At 38.8% G+C, this 23,541-nt stretch overlaps 1 protein-coding gene across 4 annotated transcripts in view; it reads right to left on the reverse strand.

The window, feature by feature from the left end:
- Positions 1–1,344: 1,344 nt before the first annotated feature.
- DNAJC13 (DnaJ (Hsp40) homolog, subfamily C, member 13) overlaps positions 1,345–23,541 on the reverse strand; it is a 113,947-nt gene continuing 91,750 nt past the window's right edge. For 3 of the 4 annotated variants that reach the window (XM_014537526.1, XM_005863580.2, XM_005863579.2), the window contains 13 exons: positions 23,205–23,382; positions 21,837–21,928; positions 20,126–20,225; positions 18,600–18,674; positions 18,282–18,394; positions 14,906–15,075; positions 14,492–14,534; positions 13,966–14,139; positions 11,816–11,995; positions 11,399–11,539; positions 9,837–9,980; positions 7,088–7,187; positions 1,345–2,177 (listed from right to left, as the gene is read on the reverse strand). In XM_014537526.1, the coding sequence (XP_014393012.1) occupies positions 2,071–2,177; positions 7,088–7,187; positions 9,837–9,980; positions 11,399–11,539; positions 11,816–11,995; positions 13,966–14,139; positions 14,492–14,534; positions 14,906–15,075; positions 18,282–18,394; positions 18,600–18,674; positions 20,126–20,225; positions 21,837–21,928; positions 23,205–23,382 (1,617 nt within the window). In that variant the 3' untranslated portion in view covers positions 1,345–2,070. Of the gene's footprint in view, positions 2,178–3,078; positions 3,188–7,087; positions 7,188–9,836; positions 9,981–11,398; positions 11,540–11,815; positions 11,996–13,965; positions 14,140–14,491; positions 14,535–14,905; positions 15,076–18,281; positions 18,395–18,599; positions 18,675–20,125; positions 20,226–21,836; positions 21,929–23,204; positions 23,383–23,541 lie in introns of all 4 variants that reach the window. The other variant, XR_313441.2, reaches the window with a different exon arrangement.

Genomic DNA, 23,541 nt, shown 5'->3' on the forward strand with positions numbered 1-23,541 from the left:
AAGCCATGTGTAAAAAAGGGCAAGACCAAACTCTAGTGTGGATAAACTATGAAGGGACACAAGGAAGAATCAGACAGGTGGTCATTTTTGGAGGGAGAGGCTGTGATTTTGATGAGGGTTGGCAAGGTTCTTGACCTGGGTGACGGCTTCAAGGGTGGTTTGCCTTGTAGTGATTCATTAATCTGTCCAGTGAGATTTTTCTGTATCTGTTTTTTACAATAATAAAAAAAAAGTTTAAAAACAAAAACTCAGCTTCCCCAGTCTCATGCATTTGCTGAAGATTGCTGCTTCCTTAGGAGAGGAGCTCAGAACACAGACGTTGATGGCAGGAAAAGTAGTTTTGATTTCTTACTCTGTTACTAATTGTGAGATTTTTGGTAAATTGCTTTGCCTCTCTGAGCTCAATGCTCTTCACCTGGAAGATGGGAATTATATCATTATCAAGCCCAGAGGTTTGCTCTGAGGATTAAATGAGGTTATGCATGTATAACACTTCATACGATGCATGGCATACAGTAAATGTTTAATAAAGATTAATTATTGGCATTCAAACATCAATGTTTATAGATTAATTTAATGGGCCTTTAAGTATCATTAAATAGACTATATATATATATATATATATATAGTATCTAACTATTTAAGGAAAAAATATTTGTATTATGTTCTCCAAAACACCTACTCCTCCCACCCAAGTTAGCTGTTGCAATCTCTTCCCGTGAACATATATTTATGACAAAGTATTATGGAAACTAAAACCCTACTTATATATGAAAATACTTACATGACTTCATAATCTTTGAGAGATGATAAATCAGATGGAAACTTGAATTAGCAATTTATGGTAGGACGAGGTCTCCAGCCCAGCTCTTTTCACACACTGACTGGAACAAATGGGTTCTTGCTTTCAAAGGCAACCTGGAAGTCTGGGTATTTCCTCATTCTTTAAGAAGCATTTGTATATATTTTACATGTTTATGTGTTCTTGTAGTTTTGATCACATTAGAAGATCTACATGCTGAAATTGGTGTCATTTAAAACAGCCTCTCACACTTTAAATTCTCTCTTAAAAATATTGGAATTAATGTCTCTCACACACATTATTTATTAACAGCCTGACCCATTCCTGAATACTGTATGGAAAATAAATGAGACGCTGTCTATTCCTGGAAAGTTAGTTATGGCTAAAATATTAATGGAATTAGAAATGATCAGTATGTCACTGTGGCTGTATGAGGAGCTGTGAACGTGAGGTAAAGTCTGTTTTCCACCACTGCTAATTCTGTCTCAGAAATAAAGATATATGAGGCAATCCAAGAGAAAAATTAAACTAGAACAAATATATCTCATTAACAAAGCAGTCAATTCCCTTTATTTTAAAATTTTATGTACACATATGAATGATCTGTATAATGTACATTCAATATAGAAAGCTTTATATATTTGATAATGTATAGAACATTTCACAATTACATTAATCTCTTACCGAACATCTTGACATCTGTTTTTAAATTTTTTGCTCAAGCTCCTTTCTCATTCAATTTGGAGCCAGCTGTACATACGATGTGGACTGTGAGCCTCGGGAGGGGACCAGTGAACAGATGCAGGGACAAGCCCTAATAGTGTTCGACCATGAGAGGATAGCCATGTGGACTCGATTCAGAAGAGGAAAATGCCCTTTTCCAGGAACGAGTGACTTAGCCCAGTTTCTGTAGACTGTAGTGCAACCCCACAGTCACACTAATTCAAAAAAAACATTATAAAAATTAGGAAGGTTTTGTCTTTTTGATTCACAGTCTTGTAAACAGATATAAAGGAGCAATGTGCTTACATACATCAAGAAAGAAATTCTTGTGTACCCACTTAGGTTGATCCACAGAGTGCTTTCTTATAGTGTGATACAACTGGAATCTCTGACTTTTCCTAAATAAAAATATTTTCATAGAAAAAAGGAATAACACTGTCATGAAATCAGGAGGAAGGCAGTAAGAGTTTGCTTCAACGTGTCAGCTGGAGGAATGTGGACTGGGCACCGACTGGCCTTTCAGCGTAATGTCTCTCATGAGGATTTCAAGTCTGATAGCCAAGGTCGCCTGCCTCATGGTCTACGGGAGGCGGCAGGTTAGACATGACTGACGAGGATGTGCCTGCGGTAAGGTAGCCAGCAACTCCAGGTCCTGCAAGAGAGAAAGGAAAACACACACCTTCTAGAGAGCAGAGTCACATGGAAACGGGGGCCTTTATAAAATGTCAGAACCCCATCACAAGAAGCTGATGACCTAAGAGAATTACCTCAAGGTACAACTAAGCCTTAACAAATAGCTACAAAAGCCATGAATATGCTGCTGCCTTTACGATGTGACAAAGTTAAAAATGATTCCGAAATTTCTGCTGGACAATAACACTGCTGTGGAAATATGGAAAAATTTCCCTCCTCACATCTGGGAAGTTGTTTTTCAAAAAAAATCCTGGGCACTGAAGGATAGCTATGTCAAATATTAAAAAAATAGGGAGTGTGACAAACAGGAAAGAAACTCAGTCCATCCAAAACTCACACTTGATGAATTTTCCCAACAAAACAAAACACTTCTATCCATCAAGTTAACCTATTTTCATTTGGTGAAAAAAAAAAAAAAGCTATTATAACAAGCAACAGCAAATGAACAAGGTTTGCTCCTCCAAGGTCTAAGAAAAGGCAGGCTCGGGACATGTCTGAGGTCAAAACAAGAGTGCTCCGGGGAGTCTCACGAGTTTAGTTCATGGTCTGCCTGGACTCTCAGGGTCTCTGCTGCATGAAAATGCTCTCCCACCAGCCTTCATCAGGATGTGTCCTGGGAGCATGAAAGGGCTGTAGGCCCTCTACTTTCTCTTAAACATGGCAGACATTTAATCACACCTGACTCTGCACAAACTGTACAGAGTACTTTACTTATAAGAAACACTGTAGCATAATATGAAAACTAAGCAACACTTTAAGCAGAAATTGTAGGAAACAAGGCAAACAGATAGGGAACACTGAAGGGTCAGGACAAGAAAGGCAGTGGAAGGTGGCATGCATTTAGCAAAATGGTTCTCTACCTGCATCAGAGAGCTACACAGAAGTTAGCAAGCTGCCTGGCAGAGCGGTTCTAAAGCCCACTCCTGAGGTGAAGGGGGCTGCTGCCAGTTAGAAGGGAAGGAGAGACACCTGAGGGGAAAAAAGAAATATAAGCAGCAAGGGAAGTTGTGAGGAAGTGCAAACAGCAGAGCAGTTTGATGGGGACTAAAGCATAACAGGGACAGATGCAGGAAAAGGGGCCCAATTCAGACCACCTTGTTTTTCATCCTTACAAGCATTTGTACCGCTGAGCCGACACTATATCTTGCATGTGGCTACTGGGCCAGAGACAACAGCCTGGGGAAGCTGTGACATGCCACGCAGGCACCTAGGTCCTCAAAACCTTCCACTCAGAAATCTTAGAAGAATTTCCCCTTTTACGCCCAGCGAACCTGCCTACCAACCCCTGCCTTCCACCAACCAGGACACGGGCCTCCCACGGCCTGCTCAGGAGAAAGACCTCACCGGTGGTGCAGAATGACAGCACACTGCCCACCACAGCCCATCACCCTATCGCTCTTGGAACCTTAGGCAGCAGTGAGATTACCAGGAAACTAGCAAACAGGTCTCACCAAAGATGTCACCCTTAGGAATAAAACCCTCCAAATGGGTATAAATCCTGAGCACCTATGATTGTGGGCTCAACTTGGTTCCCATCAAACAAGTAGATCATGAGACCAAATCATGACTGGTACGTACAGAAAATGGACTAAGGCTGCGGTCCTCAAGCTGTGGGCTGAGGCACTGGGCAAATGCACAGGGCACTGCTGCAGAGTTTTGATCTGAGATACGGAGGCATCTGCTGGACACCATACAAACAGCTTGCAAGGTGTTGGACATAACTACTTAATAAACTTAACTATTAGCTTTTTTTTTTGTCTTAGGGAATAGATGGAAAAAATGTGAAATGAGAAAGTTTGGGAACCTCTGGGCTAAAATCTAAATTGTGAATGATGGTCTTGAAGGATGATCCACCATACTCTAGCCCTATCACCTGCCTCGTTAGGAAGGCAAATTAATTCCAGAATATTCTGTAAATGAAGTCTGAGACGCTCTCTCCCTCACACCCTGGCCTCCGTGAGGATGAGTCTGGTGTCCAGGGGCTAGGAGTTACAGTCTGGCCACGAGGATGGGACAGAGCAGAGTGCTCTCCAGCGAAAGGCAGGAGGAAAGAGGAGGGGTTGCCAGAAACTCAGCAGCTGGCAACAGTGTGCAAGGCTGTCAGACTCAAAAAGAATGAGAAAAGGTGGAGATGTAACGACTTCCACAAAAGGGAACTGCTCATGATGGAGCAGTGGAAGGAACATGAGCTGTGGTGACAACGAACACGGCTTCTCAGCAGGGAAAACACAAAAAGGAGGCTCTGCCGTAGCAGCGCTGTCTTTCAATGAATTGACACGGACCTCAGGGGTCCTTCCTGATAGCGCTCATACTTCCTAACATTGCCAACATCCTGTCTTAGACAGGAGTTTAAAAAAAGCAAAAGGTAATAAAAACCTACTCTGCAAAGAACTAATGGACTGGTTTGAGGAGAGGCCCAAGAATTGTACCCTCTGTCCCTTTAATGACCTTAGGAAGACAAGTTAACTGTCCCACATGCCTCTAATTAAATAACTATGCACAAATAAAGTTTTTTCCTGTCCAATTCTAGCTCTTACATGTTGACATGCCCGCAGGCTGCAGCAGTGGCCCTCAGAATGGTCATGGTGACACCAGGCCTTTCCAGGCTGAGGTTCAGACCGTCTCCCCATGACTAGCTCTGTGTAAAACCTGCTGCCCCTTGAGCAGTCTAACAACTTCAAAGAAGTTTGTAAACAGCAGCCTTTCTTCGTCCCTAACCGTCCCGTCACTCCCTGCAACTCACAGCTGCTGCTCACACCTCATTTCAGAAGCCACACTGGGATCAAGTCAAAGGAGAGGCACAGACAGGAATCCTTACTCCCTATTCTTTTTCTATAGATATTAGGGGGTTTGTATGAGGGTGAGGACCAAAATGGTTTCTAAAGGAAGTCTAGGTCTCTGAAGATAAACCCCTATCTCTTCTGTGTCAGTAGCAAAGATCATTTGCAGTCTTTTATCCCATCCAGTCAAATAAATGAATGCGAACTAGAATGGAGAACAGAAAGAATGAAAAGAGGCCCCCCTGCAAGGAAGCTTACAATCTACACCTTACTATTTTTAGGCCCAATTTTAAACAAGTTTACACTTAGCGAGAATAAGTCAGAGTTTCCAATCATAACATCCCATATACAAAGTAATGACTGCAATGCCACCAAAATGAGTCTGTAAACTTTAGGAAATAGAGTCTAAAGAGGTAAAGTTTGTGATGTTCCTAACTAGGAGCTATGGCTCTACCCCCAATTTGAAGGAGATGTGGAACAGAGCACGGCCATATTCCAGGGACTTCTCTCCATGGAAAGCAGAGGACGGGGATGGAAAAGTCGAAGGGAAGCCTGTGGCACTCTGTTGCTCAATGTGCAGCCAAAGCACCATGCTTGCAAATCGTAGGCTCTGCTTGTGAATTCTAGTGGTTTAATATTAAAGTGGTCACAGTGGGGAGGGGAGGAAGTTGTATCACAGCCGAGTCTAAAATCAAAACCAAGCAAAACTTCCTCCCAAGTCTGCATTTATGAATACTCAAGATTCAGTCTTCATCATGTATAATCTTCTATACTAGCAATCAGGATGATTAAAACAATTACACTAGTGTGAGAAACACTAGATAATAATCTTTTTTTATCAATTTGCCCACATGATCTCTGATTAGAGGAGGATTCAGTGCTGACATTTTCAAAATATACTGTTGAACCTTGAGAAGTGAGAGGTTAGGAGTACCAACTTCTCTCATGGTTGAAAATCCAAGTACACCTATATCTGTCCCTCCTCATACACAGACCCCAACCTTGACACTGGGCCTTGAACAACATGGGTTTGAGCTTCCAGGATCAAATGAAAACAATCCACGTATAACTGGACCTGCACAGTTCAAACCCACATTATTCAAGAGTCAACTACAACTTCAGGCAGACGGCAAGAACCATCTCATATTCTTAAGGTTAATTTCAACTGAAAACTTTTATACCAGAGCCTATATTTCATTTTCAGCATATACCAATACAATTCTGGGACTTCCTTTTTAAACAAAAGCCAATATGAAAAATGAGTATTGTAAAATTATTTTGCAATTAATATGTCAAATGGACAAATGTCCTGAACTTCAAAACTGTATTACCTTTTGATCCCTAATCAGTAAACATCCTTCCCTGAGATATTTCCTCCCCTGAAATATCTATCCAGAAATATTTAGTAAAAGTACAGATAAATCACTAGAAACGTAGAAGAAAAATATTTCACGTGTAAGTGTACATATCTGAAACTTCAACTTATTTTGACAGGATGAAAGGATGATACTATGTTTCTGATACTGTTAGTTCTGATTAGATATTTTCCCACAATTTATAATCTATAAAAGCTTAATATGCAAATTGTCCCCAGGAGAGATCTATCACGTGCGCTGACCACCAGGGGGCGGTGCGGAACAAAGGAAGGCCCTGTCTGGCAGCTGGCAGCCAGGGGAGACCCTGTCCGGCAGCCAGCAGCCGGGGAAGGGAGGCTCTGGCAGGCAGCCAGAAGGCCCCAAATGACCCTGATCGCTGGCCAGGCCTAGGGACCCTACCTGTGCATGAATTTCATGCATTGGGCCTCTAGTGTTTAATATAAACATTTTAAAATAGCCATGCTCCAAATGTAACCTATGACACCAATAATTACTTTGATTAAAACTGAGCAGAGTCCATGATCCAGTCAGCACACAGCGGGTCACATGCTGTCCAGAGCTGAAACCCAAGGTTGCTGCATGCTCACAGCATCTCCAGCACAGGTCGAGGTTAGTAAAGCCTCCAAATGTTATTTGTGGTCTAGTTAGGGCAAAAGGAAGGTCCAAGTGGCTTCTGCCATGTGTCTTAGGGTAACCAATTAGGTGGGATTTACCTGTGAGGTATCCTGCTGTTTGTGAGTCAGAAATAAATAAATCATGTTTCTGGTCTTTGAAGGCACTCCAGACTGAAGAACGAGACAGGATTTCATTCACCTAGGGAAGGAAAGAAAAATCTTTCAATATAAATAAAGGGCTGGATATTGAAAGACAGAACTAAAGAGAAAAGTAAACTTCCAAGAGAAAAGGAAGAAGGCCAGCTGAGGTGAAATCAAAGATGGACTAAAACCTAGCATCCCTCAAACACTCTATACCTGGTACATCTCATTAAACCAGACACAAAGAAGATCCTAAGTCAGCCTTCCCTCTTGGACTCTATGATTTGAACCTACAAACTACTGATTTGTATGTAATTTGACAGGAAGATTTTCTTGTTATGGTAACAACTGTCTGGCAGTGTGGTATGAGCTCATGAAGGACTCCTGAGGAAGGGACATGGGGAGAAGATGCTACAAACTTGAGCTAAAACTTACAGCTAAAACTCACAACAGTCTTTCAAAGTGCAGGTTGTGACCTATTAGAAGTTTATGAAATCAATTAAGAGGATTGTGATCCACACACTTCAGAAAATAAAATAGGTTCATATAGAAAGCATCAGAGTATCATATGTAAATGGATAAATACTGTTCTGTGACTTATACACACACACACCCCTATATATATAAAAGCCTAAGCAACCGTTTGTTTGACCTCTAAACTGGTAGCCATGACACGCACTGACCACCAGTGGGCAGACACTCAACGCACAGGCATGAAAACATGGAACAGAGTGATGAATCTCAGAGAAAGGAGAGCAGGAAGGGATTAACCAAAGATCTTATATGCATACCAGAGACCCGGTGCACAGATTCTTGCACCAGTGGGGTCCCTGAGCCTGGCTTGTGGGGATCAGGCTGAAACCAGCAGTCTGACATCCCCTGAGGGGTCCCAGATTGCGAGAGGGAACAGGCCAGGCCGAGGTGCCCTACTGGTGTACGAATCTGTGCACTGGGCCTCTAGTATAAGTATAAATAACGTGTGTAAATGTCTACTGATGTAAGATGAAAGAAGTATTTCTTTCTGTGTGACAGATTTTTTTAAAAGTTTAGGATATTCCAATTTGGAGATTATCTTTTTCATATCAATGTCCACATCAAATATTTATTGAGCACTTTGCATGTGGCACCAGTGGACACAAGATGAGAAAGACAGCCTGTCTCTGAAGTGCTTACAGTCTAGCAGGAGAGACAGCACCAGATAATGTCATGGTAAGCATAAAGTAGAGCTGCCCATGGGGCCATGTGTGAGTCCAAGAGATTTCTTTTCCACCTTGGAAAGAAGCAATAGTGCAAGTGATTGGTTGTGAAGGTGGTGGAGGAGCTCCTACTTTGGAAACTATCCTACTTCTCTTCTTCCCTTGGAGTGGAAGGTGGTTGTCAGGGTTACTTTGCTAATTTCATCAACAGGAGTCCTGAGACAGGCCAGGGGAAGACAACTGCCTGCATGTGGCACACAGGAGTGGCTGTGCTTGACATTTAGAGCACCCACAGGCAAGCCTGCCCCTCGCTCCAAATACTTCACATAAACTTATAGTTAATGAGTGCAGCAACACATGCTCTCTCTCCATTAATATCATTTTAAATTGTTCAAATGATGATACTGGTAGAATTGACAATGGCATAAAAATGTTTCTTTAGTTGGAACACATAAACAGTGAATAGGTTCCTTAAAGGAAAGCTCTAAGTCAATTTAAAACTATAAAAAATATTGGTAGGTAAAAACAATCCAAATGTCCATCAACAGATGAACGGATAAACGAATTATGGCATATATACACAATGGACGATTACTCAGCCTGAAAAAGGAAAGCACTGACTGATACATGCTACAACATGGATGAACCTCAAGAACATATACTAGTAGTAAGTGACAGGAGCCAGACACCAAAGGTCACACAGATTCCACTTACATGAAATAACTGAAACAGAACTCATAGAAAACAGAATGGGGCTCCCAGAGGCTGGCGGGAGGGAGAAATGAGGAGTCACTGCTTAATGGGAACACACCAATTAATTGTTCACTTTAAAATGGTTAATTTCATGTTACCTAAATTTTACCTCAACTTAAAGAGAGAGAGAGAGAGAGAGAGAGAGAGAGAGAGAGAGAGAGAGAGAGAGAATTAGTAGATAGGGCTATGCAGTAACACTGAATGAGGAACTCCTCAGAAGCAACTTAACCAATGAAACCAAAGAGGAAAATTAAATTACTGAACGGGCTTGAAATCAGCATATGCATGAAGTATATCTATGTAACAACAAAAAAAGAAAACCAACACTTTATATGTGCTAATAAAGAAAAAAGATGAAACTAAAATGATGCTCTGTATCTTTTACATGGCATTATGGGATGTTTCATGAATGTGATTATCACTATCCAATAACAACTCCTAGAACTCAAAGTTAAACTTCATCAGTACTAAATACTCATTAGTCTTCATTGCTGAAGAATTTCAGCATTTTTCTTCCTGAAATGGACAACAAGCTGTTACTACATAGAAAAAGAATCTTCCTGGGCGACTACAGGAGTGTCTGTCTGGTTTGTGTTTTTTCACTAGTTAGGAGAGAGCCATGCGAGTCCATCCTTGGTCTTCTGATCAGCTTGTAACAGCCAACAGAACCACCCCTGTGAGTGGAACTCGAGCCAAGACCCTGGGCTTTGAGAAGGCCTTGCTGTAACTGGCAGATCAGTCACCCTGTGCAGACTCACCTGTTCTCCATGCTGCAGGCTTCGAGTCATGGCCTTGAGGGCTTTAACAATCTGAGCCTTAGTGGCTGCTGGACTGTCCAGATTTTCGAGGCCAATGCCTTCAAGTAATTTCAAGAGGTATGGGACCAAATCTGCTTTCAGGGCCTAGAAGACAATATAATATTAAGTATACATATAGGCTGAAAAAATGTAAACCATCCACTGAAGAAATAATTTCACCCCCGGGGCCATACCTGCGTTATGTTAATGCCAGGTGAAGAGTTTTTAAGTATTTAATGATAATGGCATTCTTATTCAGTAAGATTTTAATCCAGACCATCAACTACTCTAAATACACATTTTATTTAATCTTCCCATAATGACATAGGCACAATTATTTTTACTGATGGAAAACAGTCAGTGCACCGAGGGTGAAACATGCTGATAGTCACAGAGCCAGCAGTGACTGAATCTAGAGCTCTATGTACAAAGGCAAATCCGAAGCTTTCATCCCTCCACTGGGCTGCCTCCTCCACTGACACTACACTAACAGGCAACAATGTTTGAAGTATCTTAATATCTTTTTCTTAAAACATCAACCTTTGCAGTCATCATACATTTCCTATCAGCCTAATAAAAGTTAAATAACACTCTGGTTTCACAAACTTTTCGATGCCCATTCCAAAACTCAAAGGTTAGAGGTGGAAGTAATTAACATTAGTGAGTACACCTTTTTACCATTATTATTCTAGTAACAACCCTGTGAGGTAGTCATAACTTTATTTTACAGATGCAGAATCTGAGCATGGTGAGGTTAAGTATCATGCCTGAGGTCACAGAGCCATCAAGTGGTAGAACTAACTCATGTTCTTTCCAGAACAAACCCTCCAAGCCAATTGTAACTGAGATGAATCCAGTACCTCTAACTTGCCTAAATGAAGGTGGGTAGGGAGGAAGAGATTTGAGAGGAAAGGGGGCTGGGAAAATAGGAAGACCACATAAAAAAGATGCAGGGCCTTGTATTCAGGCTAAGGATGTCAGATGCCACTTGGTCACCTGGCAGATATTGAGAAATTGTTAAAAGGTTTTACGATAAAGAGTGACCCAGTTATATTAAGAGTTATATTTTAGGAAGATCACTGTCAGAATGCTTTTTAATTTCAGTATCTGTCTACATTGATTCCCAACAAGTCTCATTTTCATTAAGTGGGTAGTCTATTTGAAAAGAGCAAAATCTTGGCAAATAAAATAAACAAAGGAATGAATAAACAGAATTAAAAATTTCCAAAAAGGATACAGCAAATTTTACAAAACAAGCTAAGGATAAATGCTTAGTAGACAACCAAAACTTTAAATTTAAACATTGGTAAGATGTTTGGCAGCTGCCACACCTGTCTGTGTGTACATATATACTTGTGCCTATGTATGTGTGTGTATAAAATATGAAATCATACATGTACAACCCACAAGTTACCTCTCTGCCAAACCTCAATCAGGGACACCAAGCAGTGCTGCTAAGTAAAAACTTGTGTGTCTGGTATGTTTGCTTTCCTAAAACAGTGCTGAATCTAGAAGTCACTTACTTGTGCTACTAATTCACTCTGCTCCTTCTGAAACATTCGATTAATTGCTTCACAGGCTAGACCAACAATATCCGGTCTCTTTTTCATTCCATTCATCAGAGGACCAATGGTCTCTAAAGATGCCATGGCTCGAACACACAGCTAAATGCCCAAAAAGAGATGGTTACAATATACAGCACAGTAAATGCCATAAAAATAAAAGATATGAAAAATCTACATTCAGTTCAACCTTAATAATGAACTGAATCAAATTCAGTCTTCTATTAACTATATCATTAAACCGGCTTAAGAACTGCTACAGTACCATGTAGCTCAGATGCAGAAAGGCACACAGAAAGGGATTCATACCGCACTGGACATTAGGAAGAGAGAGTGTAAACTCTAGAACTATAACCTACTAAACGGGTTCTTCAATACCTCGTTTTCAGACAGGGCATGGATAACCCGCATGGCACTCTTAGGAATGGCGTTGTTCCTGTGATTCATTGCCTGGATGACTTTGGGAAGATGGCCCAATGGTGGGACTTGATCAGCCAGCTGAGGCTGTGCATTGAAGAGACATACTGTAGCCATTGTCAAAGTTTCCAGAGTTTCCCCCTGGAATGTATAAAACAAACAAACAAACAAACTATAAAATATTGACCCAGTTCTAAACATCCTTCACAATTATTTGGTGTTCAAAACTAGGGATCCACAAATTCTATGTACTGATACTTGAAAACTGATTCACAAATCTTATAAGAACAAACTTCCCCATCTTGATAAAAGGCATGAATTCAAAGGACTTTAAGAATGTCATAGCTCCCAGCCAGTGTGGCTCAGTAATTGAGCATAGACCCAAGAACTGACAGGTCACTGGTTTGACTCCCTGTCAGGGCACATGCCTGGGTTGCAGACTCAGTCCCCAAGAGGGGCATGCAGGAGGCAGCCAATTGATATTTCTCACAGATGTTTCTATCTCTCTATCCCTCTCCCTTCCTCTCTCTAAAAATTCATTAAAAAATATTTTTTAAAAATAAAAAGTATGTGGTATCACCTGGCCGGAGTGATTCAGTGGTTGAGCATCAACCAATGAACCAGGAGGTCATGGTTCGATTCCCAGTCAGGGCATGTGCCTGGGTTGCAGGCTCAGTCCCCAGGGCAGGGTGTGCAGGAGGCAGCCAAATCCATGATTCTTTATCATCAATGATGTTTCTATTTCTCTCTCCCTCTCCCTGCCTCTCTGAAATCAATAAAAATATATATATTTTTTAAAAAGTGATATCTTAATCTTAGCCTTTCACTGGACAAGGTCACAACTCATTGCTACTGCAGGTGTTAAGAGACCATCTTTCAAAAGGTAGTACTAGAAAATTTTAGATAATGTTATTGAAATGTCAGTATCAGAGATTAGTTTCAGGAAAATGAAGAATAGTGAAGTGTTTTCCCCAGCTCTACTAAAAATCCTACTACTTAACATGTCAGGTTGCCATAATGCACTTTCTATTGTGCAAAATGGATTGTAAAGACATATTATTACATACCATTATATATAAATATATATATCAATAACATAACACACCATAAATAAACATGGAGATTGGGATGTGCCAAAAAGAAAAGTGACATAGGAGAAAACTGTAGTGTGCTTTTTCCCTTTCCAAGTTTCTATTTTGAAGATTTAAATAAGCTATTATGTAGTAACAATCCCAGTAAAGAGAAAACATGACTCTGGAAAGAGACATATGTAAATATTTCTATACTAAGATAAGTTTTGCTAAACTAATAATTGTAACTAATAATTTCTAAGTACTCGACATATGTCAGGCATTATGCAAACACCACCACATATATCAAAACCCATTAAAACCTCAGCCTTCGTGGACGGAGCTGTGATCATACAAAAATGAGGCAACTGAGGCTGTCATGAGGTATTACTCAAGGTCACAGAGCTTAGTAAGTGATAGAGCTCAAACTGGAGTTCAGGACCATCTAACGAGACAACTCAGGCTCTTTATAACCTCTCTCTATAGCCAGCTTCTAACAACAATTATGTACGTACCTCAATTATTTTCAATCTTTACAAATAACAGAACCTTACACATTATCAGGATTTCTAACTCACCAAACCAAGACCAAGGCTTCTTTCTCACAGGCAGAGTTCACCCATGTAGTTACTACTCTTTTGTCAATTTCTGTAACTAGGTCATCCTTGCCATATATGCAAAGTTGAGTAAAGAACATGGGCTAGCAGAGCACTTCAAGTTTCTACCCTGAACATTTAAGTTTCTCCTTAAAATTATAAAGTCATTGGTAATGGGATGGCAGAAACCTTCTTTCCCAGCTTCTCCAATGGTCAGAAAGAGCATCTTCTCAGCACAGACACCTACAACTGTGGTTCAAAAATAACCATTTTACCAAGAAATTTCACTTTAGAACATGCTGAAAAAAAGATGGGCATATTTGAAATTTAAATGTGGCTGCTATACTGAAAGAGGCAGCTAATTCTTAATACAGTCGGTGAGGAGCGTGATGTAACAGAAACACTATCAGTGTATTTAGCAAACTATTTGATGACTGAAGCTTACATGAGGATTGTTCTTCTCCAGGAGCTCAGTTAATTTTTCTAATAGTGCAATAAGAAATTCTCTAGGTTTTCTTAGAACCCAAGCTGGTTGTGCAATAAAGATTCTCAAGAAAACTCCTCCAACAGCAAGTTCACCCTCTGCTTCTCCAAACACCACAGTAAAATCTTCAGGCAACTTGAAATAGAGAAAGAACTAGAGTCAAGTCCTTAGTCATCATTAGTTGTACATTACACAATACATCCAAACTCTATTAAAGACATCATTATGAAATTAAGTAGTTCTTAGTCATTAATATAATCAAATTATAAGTTTTATTGTCTCAATAAAATTCAGAAAAGGTGGTTTGATTAGCTACTTACTTTAAAAGTGAGTATTCCTAGTTTTAGGTTTAAAATCTTATTTGCCAGGGAAAGATCTTAACGACAAAGTATCTAAGAGGTTGGCATTAAACTCAACAGAGATTTTAAAATATAACAAAAAATACAGTAAAATGCAAAATTCCTTTCTCTGATGAAAGTATACTTACCTTCCAGTTTATATCCGGGTTGTCTCGCTGATTTTTAAAGTGCCTTGGGGGGAAAAAGGGGAGATATTAAACTTCAGTCATAGGATACACTTTCATTAGCCTTTAGAGCAGTGGTTCTCAACCTTCTGGCCCTTTAAATACAGTTCCTCATGTTGTGACCCAATCATAAAATTATTTTTGTTGCTACTTCATAACTGTAATGTTGCTACAGTTATGAATCATAATGTAAATATCTGATATGCGGGATGGTCTTAGGCGACCCCTGTGAAAGGGTTGACCACCAAAGGGGTCACGACCCACAGGTTGAGAACCGCTGCTTTAGAGTAAGTCTCAGAGAGCTGACAGGGGGAGACATATGCCCTTCCCGGTGATTTTACCTCAAGGCCAAAGGTTATGAGCCATATCTTTACTTACTCTAGCATCATTTCTCTAACTGTTGTGGACACTTTATCTCTGGAACTATCATTCCAAATTAACTCCGGATTTTCATGAGTTCCTTCAAAAATATGGACAGCAGCTTCGGGGCTGTCTCTCATGGCATCCATGAAAACGCTTGGCAGAAATTTCATTAATGTAAGTCGAACCTATATGAAGAGGTTTGAGAAAAACAAAATAACCTATTGGAAACATCTCAATATTTCATTTGTTTTATATCTCTTTAAGATAGACTATTGCTGTAATTTGTGTTATGGCTGATAGGAGCCGTAACTATTATCCAAAAGTCCTAAAGTGGGTCAACAGGTAAATCTTGGTTTATGCAAAGGTAACTTTAACAAGCCTCACTATGACCTGCTCCTACTTACCTATCTAGTTTCATTTCCACACTCTGCCTCAAATTTAAGAAACTAAGAAATGCAGTATCCCTGGTGAACAAAGTTCCCAGACCACACACCCTTCCCCTCAGAACCATGCCCTGCACCTGCCGTTCCTTCTGCCAGAACACCCTGAGCTGGCCTGTCCCTCCCAACTCTACTCCATGCTCCCCACCCTCAAAATTAAATTTTTCTCATGCTTTGTGGCCTATGTGTATTTTTAGTGCATTTATTTTGCTATACCATGTTTTATATTATACTGTGACTTTTTCTATAAAGGATTTTAAAAGCAGCTTTAAAAAAAACACATCCACACAAACTGAAAATTAATGTGAGGCATAATAAGTACAAAAGCAAAATAAAAGTTGGGAAGATAAGTTTCTTCCCTCAGTCTTCACATTGTTCTGTCTCCTTCCTGTCATTCAAGTCTGTGCTCAAATCTTGGCTTCTGGAAACTCCCCCAGTCCAGGTGTCTTGCTCACTGTATTCAACAGCCCCTAACACATACTAGCAGATACTCAAAAAAATGTACCTGAATGAATGAGACTAATATGAAGTCAGTACACAAAGGAAACATTAAAAGCTCTGTACAATTTTTAGTGAGAGACTACAAATTTGTCTCTGAACCTCCCAGCAGCTAATGAACTAAAGAAAACAATGTCAGTTACATGACAAAAATCTATAAAATAGGAAGAATGTCACTTTTCTTGATAATGACAGAATTCAAATAAGAAGTGATCACTCACTGGTGTGTATACACTATCAGACATTTAAATAAAAATATTTTTATATAACGCAAATCCTTTGATCATACGCCTTCAAGTTACTGTCTATGGCTGCTTTCCTGTTATAAAGGCAGAGTTTAGTATTTGCAGGAATCATATGACCCACAAAGGATAACATATTTACTATATGGCCCTTTAGAAAAAAAAGTTTACCAGCCTCTTCCCTACCTTACACCACGTGCAAAGATTCACGCAAATGGATCTAAGACATAAAGACAAGATCTAAAACTATTAAAATCTTAGGAGAAAAGATAGGCAGGGATTTTTGTAACTTTGGATTAGGCAATGATTTCTTAGATATAACATCAAAAGCACAAGCTACAGGAACAACAAAAAAGAGTTTCAACTTCAGAAGACACCATAAAAAAATGGAAAGACATCCACAGAATGGGAGAAAATATTTGCAAATCCTATCATTTGGTAAGAAATTGGTATCCAGACTAAATAAAAAACAATTACAACTCAAAAGTAAAAAGACAAATAACTCAATTTAAAAAATGAGCAAAAAATGTGAACAGATAATTCTCAAAATATAAATAGGCATCACTAGCCCCCACTTCACCCCACTAGAATGGCTATAATAAAAAAAGACATATAACAAGTATCAGAGAAGATGTGGAGAAATTACAACTCTCACACCCTGCTGGTGGGAATGTAAAATGGTGCAGCCACTTTGGAAAATAGTCTGACTGCTGCTTGAAAGGCTAAACTAGTATTACCATATGATTCAGAAATTCCACTCTGAGAAATAAAAATACCTATCCACACAAAAACATGTCAACAAATGTTCACAGAAGCGTTATTCAGAGTAGCTAAAAAGTAGAAACAATCCACATGTCCATCAATTGATAAATGGAAAAACAAAATGTGGTGTATCTACATAATGGAATTATTTGGCAATAAAAAGGAATGAAGTACAGATACTTGCTACAACATGGATGAACCTTATGCTAAATGACAGAAACCAGTCACAAAGGACCACATATTGTATGATTCCATTTATATGAAATGCCAAGAATAGACAAATCTATGGAGACAGAAAGTAGGTTAGTGGTTACCAGGTTCTGGGAAGAGGGGGGATGGGAGTGACCGCTAAGGGAATGTTGCCCCACCCCCGGGTTGATGAAGGTGTTTCAAAATCGATTGTGACTGCCCAATTATAAATATAATAAAATCACTGAATCGTACACTTTATATGTGAGAATTGTGTGGTATGTCAATTATATCACAATAAGCTGTTACAAAAAAGGGAAAAAAAGTTTACTGACCCCAGTTCTAGAATCTCTTGCTGCAAATCACTCACCTAAGGAGCTGACACTTGTATTTTTCCTATATAGAAAATTTAAGTATAAATATATTCATCTCGATAAAATTTGTTCCTCATGTATTTCAAAGGTCAAAAAAATTACTGAAGAATTCAATGTCAAGAGCAGTACATATTTAAATACCTAAAACATTATTTAAAACATTAATATTATAATTATGTGCTACCCAACTCTAGCTTTAAGAAAACTCAATATTAAATATCAATATTCACACAGAATATTCACATAGACGCTTTCTATAGGCATCCTATATAGTCTCCCTCATCTCATCAACCCTGCTGACGACAGACTATTAACCTTATTCCCAAAGAACAACTGTTTCAGGTCTTGTGACCGTCTCAACACCTAGATTGTGAGATCAGGAAGAAAATAATAACTGAATCCAGCTTGTTTTACTGATATAAAATCAGACTCTGGAAGTGGGGACTCAGGAGCCTTTAGCTCATGGTGCTCCCACGTCTCTGCTGCTTGGTGGGCGGGCAGACCTGCCTCAGTGAGCACTATGTTTTAACGAGCTAATAACAGAAAGAGACTTTGACTCAGCTGTGTCTGGATGGATTCCATTTAGAGGTATCCTCTGTCATAACCTAAAGATACTTTTGTTCTTTCTTCAAGGGAGATAAGCAATTTATCACTGTAATCCAAACTCTGTCTTAAAACTGCTCAATTTCAGTGCAGGCTTCCCTGAGTATAATTTTTCTCAAACTAGTAATTATAGGAACAATTTCAGGTATGTCAATCTTCCAACTTTCACATCATCATTTCCTTATCCTCACCTTCTCGGACTTTGGTAAACTTCATGAAATCAATATCAAAGTGACAGAACTTTAATAATTAATTTCTTCCTAAGAACCTATTTTGTGCTCACCTTTGGACCTATTAGTTTATCTGCTGTCATTTTAGCAAAAAGTTCCGCTGTTTGGGCTCGAACCTGTGGATGTGTTGAATTGCAGAACATATCTAGTAAATAAATCAAAGCTCCTATGAAGGAAAAAGAGAATGAGTATTTATACTATACATAAAAAAATATAGCTTTTTAAATCAGTAGAATTCATTTTCAACCTTATTTTAACTCAATGCAATTGATATTTTTTAAAACCACAAGCCTTCTAAAGCATTCTTCTAGTTTATAAACTATGCAAAGTGTCATCATTATTGAGCATGACTGGATGAGAAAGCACATTACCTTTTGCCATTGCTTCTTTAATTATTTTTGTACTTGATGTCAAAGCATAAAGAGTTTCCAGAACAAGCTGGCGGCCTGCAGACGAAAAGACGTTTCAAGAAATGCATCACCAGTAAGCCTACATTTACTGGGTATCAATTCTGTGCCTGGTACTGAACCAGGTGCTCTAATAGAGTATCACACTTAGATCTTCACAATAACCAGTGAGACAGACATTATCATGGCTTATTATGAACGAGGAAGCTGAGGCCACGTTTAACCAGTCCATGGTTTCACATTCAGTAAGTGGCATAGATCTATTTTGTATAGAGGTCAATTTGACTCCAAAGTGCATATTCATAACCAATATGCTTGTCTTCCTACCTCACTGTTCACAGCATAAACAAAATTTTCTCACATCCTGACACCTGAGGACACTCTAATCAGGCATCTAAGATTTTACCGGGTTCTATTATCTCAGAGAAATGAGCAGAAAGCAGCAGTTGCAAGACACTATTTCAATCTAAGACCCAACAGCATCCTTCTGGACAGTCTGTGCACCTCCCACTCCTTGTCATGGAATTATACTGGGCTACTGGACTTGACTCTTCTATAGCCAATGACAGACAGGTGACCAAAGAAGTAAACAGTTGGCAAAGATGATGGAGGCTGTCTCGTATTAGGCTGAGACTAAAACAACAAAGGTTGATTATCTGGAGTGGGCTATGTTACCATGTAGGAGAACAATACTAATTAGTATGTTCTATATTAAAAAATATCAGCTTGGCATATTTTTAAAAAATTGATCTCATTTTGTTGGCAACAGCCTCTATCAGCATTAAATCAGTAAAGAACAAATAATGAAGAATTCAACTCCAGGCTGAACACAGGGTAATTTTTATCTTAAGCACTTTTTCTATCATCCAAAACCAATTATGCTTGTAAATAAACCATGGGATATTAGCCAATCCTCAATTACTCATGGGTAGCTTATACTTAGCAACCTGTTAATTTCCTTTGCTTGGAACTCTCTCACATCCAACTTTCAACTTTTGACATGGGAAATACAAAACAATTTTACTAATTTAATGGAAAACCATAACTAGGAAGACAAATCTAACATAAAGAATACCACTTAAAATATTCCGGCCCTGACTGGTTTGGCTCAGTGGATAGAGCGTTGGCCTGCGGACTGGAGGGTCCCAGGTTCGATTCCCATCAAGGGCATGTACAGTGGTTGCGGGCACATCCCCAGTGGGGGGTGTGCAGGAGGCAGCTGATCGATGTTTCTCTCTCATCGATGTTTCTAGCTCTCTGTCTCTCTCCCTTCCTCTCTGTAAAAAATCAATAAAATATATTTTTTAAAAAAACCAACTAATTGTCATTAGTAAATTGATGTATTTAAAATAAATAGATAGATAAATAAAATATTCGAAACTAAATATGGACATTGCCACATCAGAGGCTTTATGTCATCTGTGTAACTGCGCCCCTCCATGGGTTGGCCGTGCTGTGGTTTCTAAAATACCACTTGTAAATATACGTACTTGATGGTAATGAATGTAGAAGAGCCAATAAATTGGACAAAACCATTGATTCAGCAATATTGTTGACACAATCTTGGTTCGATGTCACTATATTCACAACCTGTAAATTAATCAACAGGATATTAATTTTTTTTCGGAAATGATTTCTGACCTAAATCAAATTAACTCAATTTAGGCAGACCTAAATAAATTAAAGGCTTCACAAAAGTGAGAAAAATGTTTGGAGGACAAAATCTTTAATATTTAGAGAATAGTTTAATTTTAAAGATTGGCTTTATTATTTGCTCTTTTGAGAAAGAGTAAAAATGCTAATGCTCATATCTATATTATGTACATTAGCTTCCTACTAATTTAGAGGTAAGAAGTATAATGACCTAACAAATATTTTAGCACCAATTCACAATCTTGAGGCTTATAAGAAGCCTTCAGTCCCACACTCTCTGGAACTATGGTGAGTGCAGTTTTCCAGTTGCAGACTTGGGTTGGGAAGTGTTAGGAAGATGATGATTCTCCCCACTGGGACTGTGCTTTTAAAGGGAGAAAGTAAATGTCTTTAGGGCCCAGCATAAGAGACTGTCTAACTTTCCATTCTAGAGAAATGGGGCATATTTTTCTTTCGAAGAGGATGACTTCTCAAGCCTAACTTTTATGGCAGACATTTGAAGATTAATGTCACTTAATTTGAACCATGTGATCAGTACTTCAACGCAACGTAGCATAGATTTAATAATGTTTATTTAAAATGTTACAGAGTACTTAAAGGAATTAAGTTCAGAAGCATGCATTTCAATTAAAAGAACATGCTTGTTGCCCTAGCTGGTTTGGCTCAGTGGACAGAGCGTCAGCCTACAGACTGAAGGGTCCCAGGTCAAGGGCATGTGACCAGGTTTGGGCTCGATCCCCAGTTGGGGGCATGCAGGAAGCAGCTGATGAATGTTTCTATCTCTCTCTCTCCCTTCCTCTCTGAAGTCAATAAAAATATATATTTTAAAGTGCTTAAAAAGAAAAGAACATGCTAGTTAATAAGCTTTTAATACATTACTGCGGGGCTGAATTTGGTGTTCGTCCTTTCTCTGGAACACAAACCTAGTGTGTAGCCAGCAAGAGTCCCTGATCTCAAATGTCTCTAGAAAGATCAGAGAAACCCTGACACTTTTTCTTGGATTCTAAACATCCGAGTAAAGTCAATTTTTAACCCACACTACATGACAATATATAATGCATTTCAATGCATTGCAGACAATGACTACTGAGTATGATCTTGAAAATGTTATGACTGCGTAACATTTGCTCTTCAAAATGAGTAAATTAATTCAAACTTTAAAAAACATCCACACTTGCCCTAACCGATTTGGCTCGGTGGGTAGAGCGTCGGCCTGCGGACTGAAAGGGCCCAGGTTTGATTCCGGTCAAGAGCATGTACCTTGGTTGCGGGCACATCCCCAGTAGGAGGTGTGCAGGAGGCAGCTGATCGATGTTCCTCTCTCATTGATGTTTCTAACTCTCTATCCCTCTCCCTTCCGCTCTGTGAAAAATCAATAAAATATATTTTTTAAGAAAAACCCACACTTGACTTAAAGGCAAAATGGAAAATAAAAACTACACAATAAACATGTAAACTTCCATTTAGCTTCAGATGGCGATTATCCAGGGCTCACACCATACATAGTAAGTGACAAGGAAGGCAACATGCTTTAGTACATTCTTTTACCTCCAAAGCCAATTGCTGCACTTGACCAGCTCCATGGACTCGGAGAAGAGAAAATATTAATTTAAAGTGCCCAATGCATTCACTTTCAGAGCCTAAGAAATAAGAATAAAATGTTATTTTTTATTTATTTCTAAGAGATGTCCTAAATTTCAAACCTTCAGAAAACCAATACACACTATTGTTTACTGTCAATTATGGGCCTGATAAGCTTTTCTCAATATTTGTGTTATGACGTTGAGTAAAGTATCTCTAAGCTACAGTAAATACTAGGCAAGATTAGAGTTTCTTATGTTCGTTTTGTTTCCATTTCCATCCCCACCTTTAGCCTCAGACTAAAAACAAGAAATTTATCAAATAGAACTCAAAAATAAAAGGTATATGGTGGTAATTATATTCTTTATCTCTTGACATAAACCATACTTCTAAATTACAAGTGAGCATGTGATCCTGACACATGAACTTTATAGATGCTATCAAAACAGTTTCTGTGCAAGCCCTTCCTCTATTTTTGTAAGTTCCAAATCAAGAGCCTGCTTTGCTGCAATTACTTTGTACCTAATACACCACTAATACCATTCTACTATGCCAAATTACAAACAATAAAAAAATGAAGTTTTCTTCAGAGAATATAACACTGCCTTTAATAACATCCCAATGTAGGCCATGGAAATGACTAAATTCCTAAGAACATTTCATTACTGTTGCTTTATTGGACTAATTTGTTGGCAATAAACAAAAAGTCAGAATTTTAATAGTATTATAATATATACCGAAAAGAGCAAAAAAGTATCTGAAAGATAATTATTAAAGGTAACTTAAATTCCATTTGTATTGTTTTAAGTTTTATATCCTATATTTGTTATCAAAGCTAGAATCGGAAGAAGCATTTAGATTTTCACTCATCTGTCTCCCCTGGAGTCAGGCAAGAGTGATGTTTTTGAAAATGTCCTCTTAAAGATGTTTAAAAATAAAAATTTTCACATTTTCATTATTTCAAATTTTATACACCAAACAATTCAGTTTTTTAAAACTATGAGTGTCCATATGCATATGAGGCAAAAATTACATCACCTAATAAATCTAATTTAAGCACTTACACTTGGTATATCAACTTATGTCATCAATTTGACATTTTACTCTATCAAGTTATTCTGACTTTTCAACTCACTGAGACTCTTATAACCATGGTACCTTGACCTATCTTTCCAGCCTACTGTTTACAGATAAAAATATTATGGGGTCAAGTCCTCTTAAAGTTATGCCAGGTATAGCATTATAGCCAAGTAAGTTTCCCTGATAAAACTGAGAATTGGATTTTTCAGGCCCTCTATTATAAGGATCTAACTGATCAAGGATATAGTCACACACCTGGATTATATTTTATGACATTTCTCAGAGCCTCCAAAGCCATTTCCACTCTTGGCAAGCGGTCTCCGTGTTGTTCTGACTCCACTTTTGCAGCATGTGTGATAGCCATGAATGTGTGGAGGTACTGGGCCTGTGAGCCTATGTAATCCAAGAGACTTGCAGCAAACGCTTTTGGAACCTATGTTGAGTGGAGAAATATTTAAAGACATGTGTGCCTTCAGAAATAATGTATAACAAAGACTCCATAGCAAAAAAACAACCAACCAAACAACAACAGCAAAACTCAAGCTACTAAAGTGACTGTACATACACATGATACACCTATGGATTAAAAATG

This window comes from Myotis brandtii, unplaced genomic scaffold (assembly GCF_000412655.1).
Source record: "Myotis brandtii unplaced genomic scaffold, ASM41265v1 scaffold18, whole genome shotgun sequence".
NCBI lineage: Eukaryota > Metazoa > Chordata > Mammalia > Chiroptera > Vespertilionidae > Myotis > Myotis brandtii.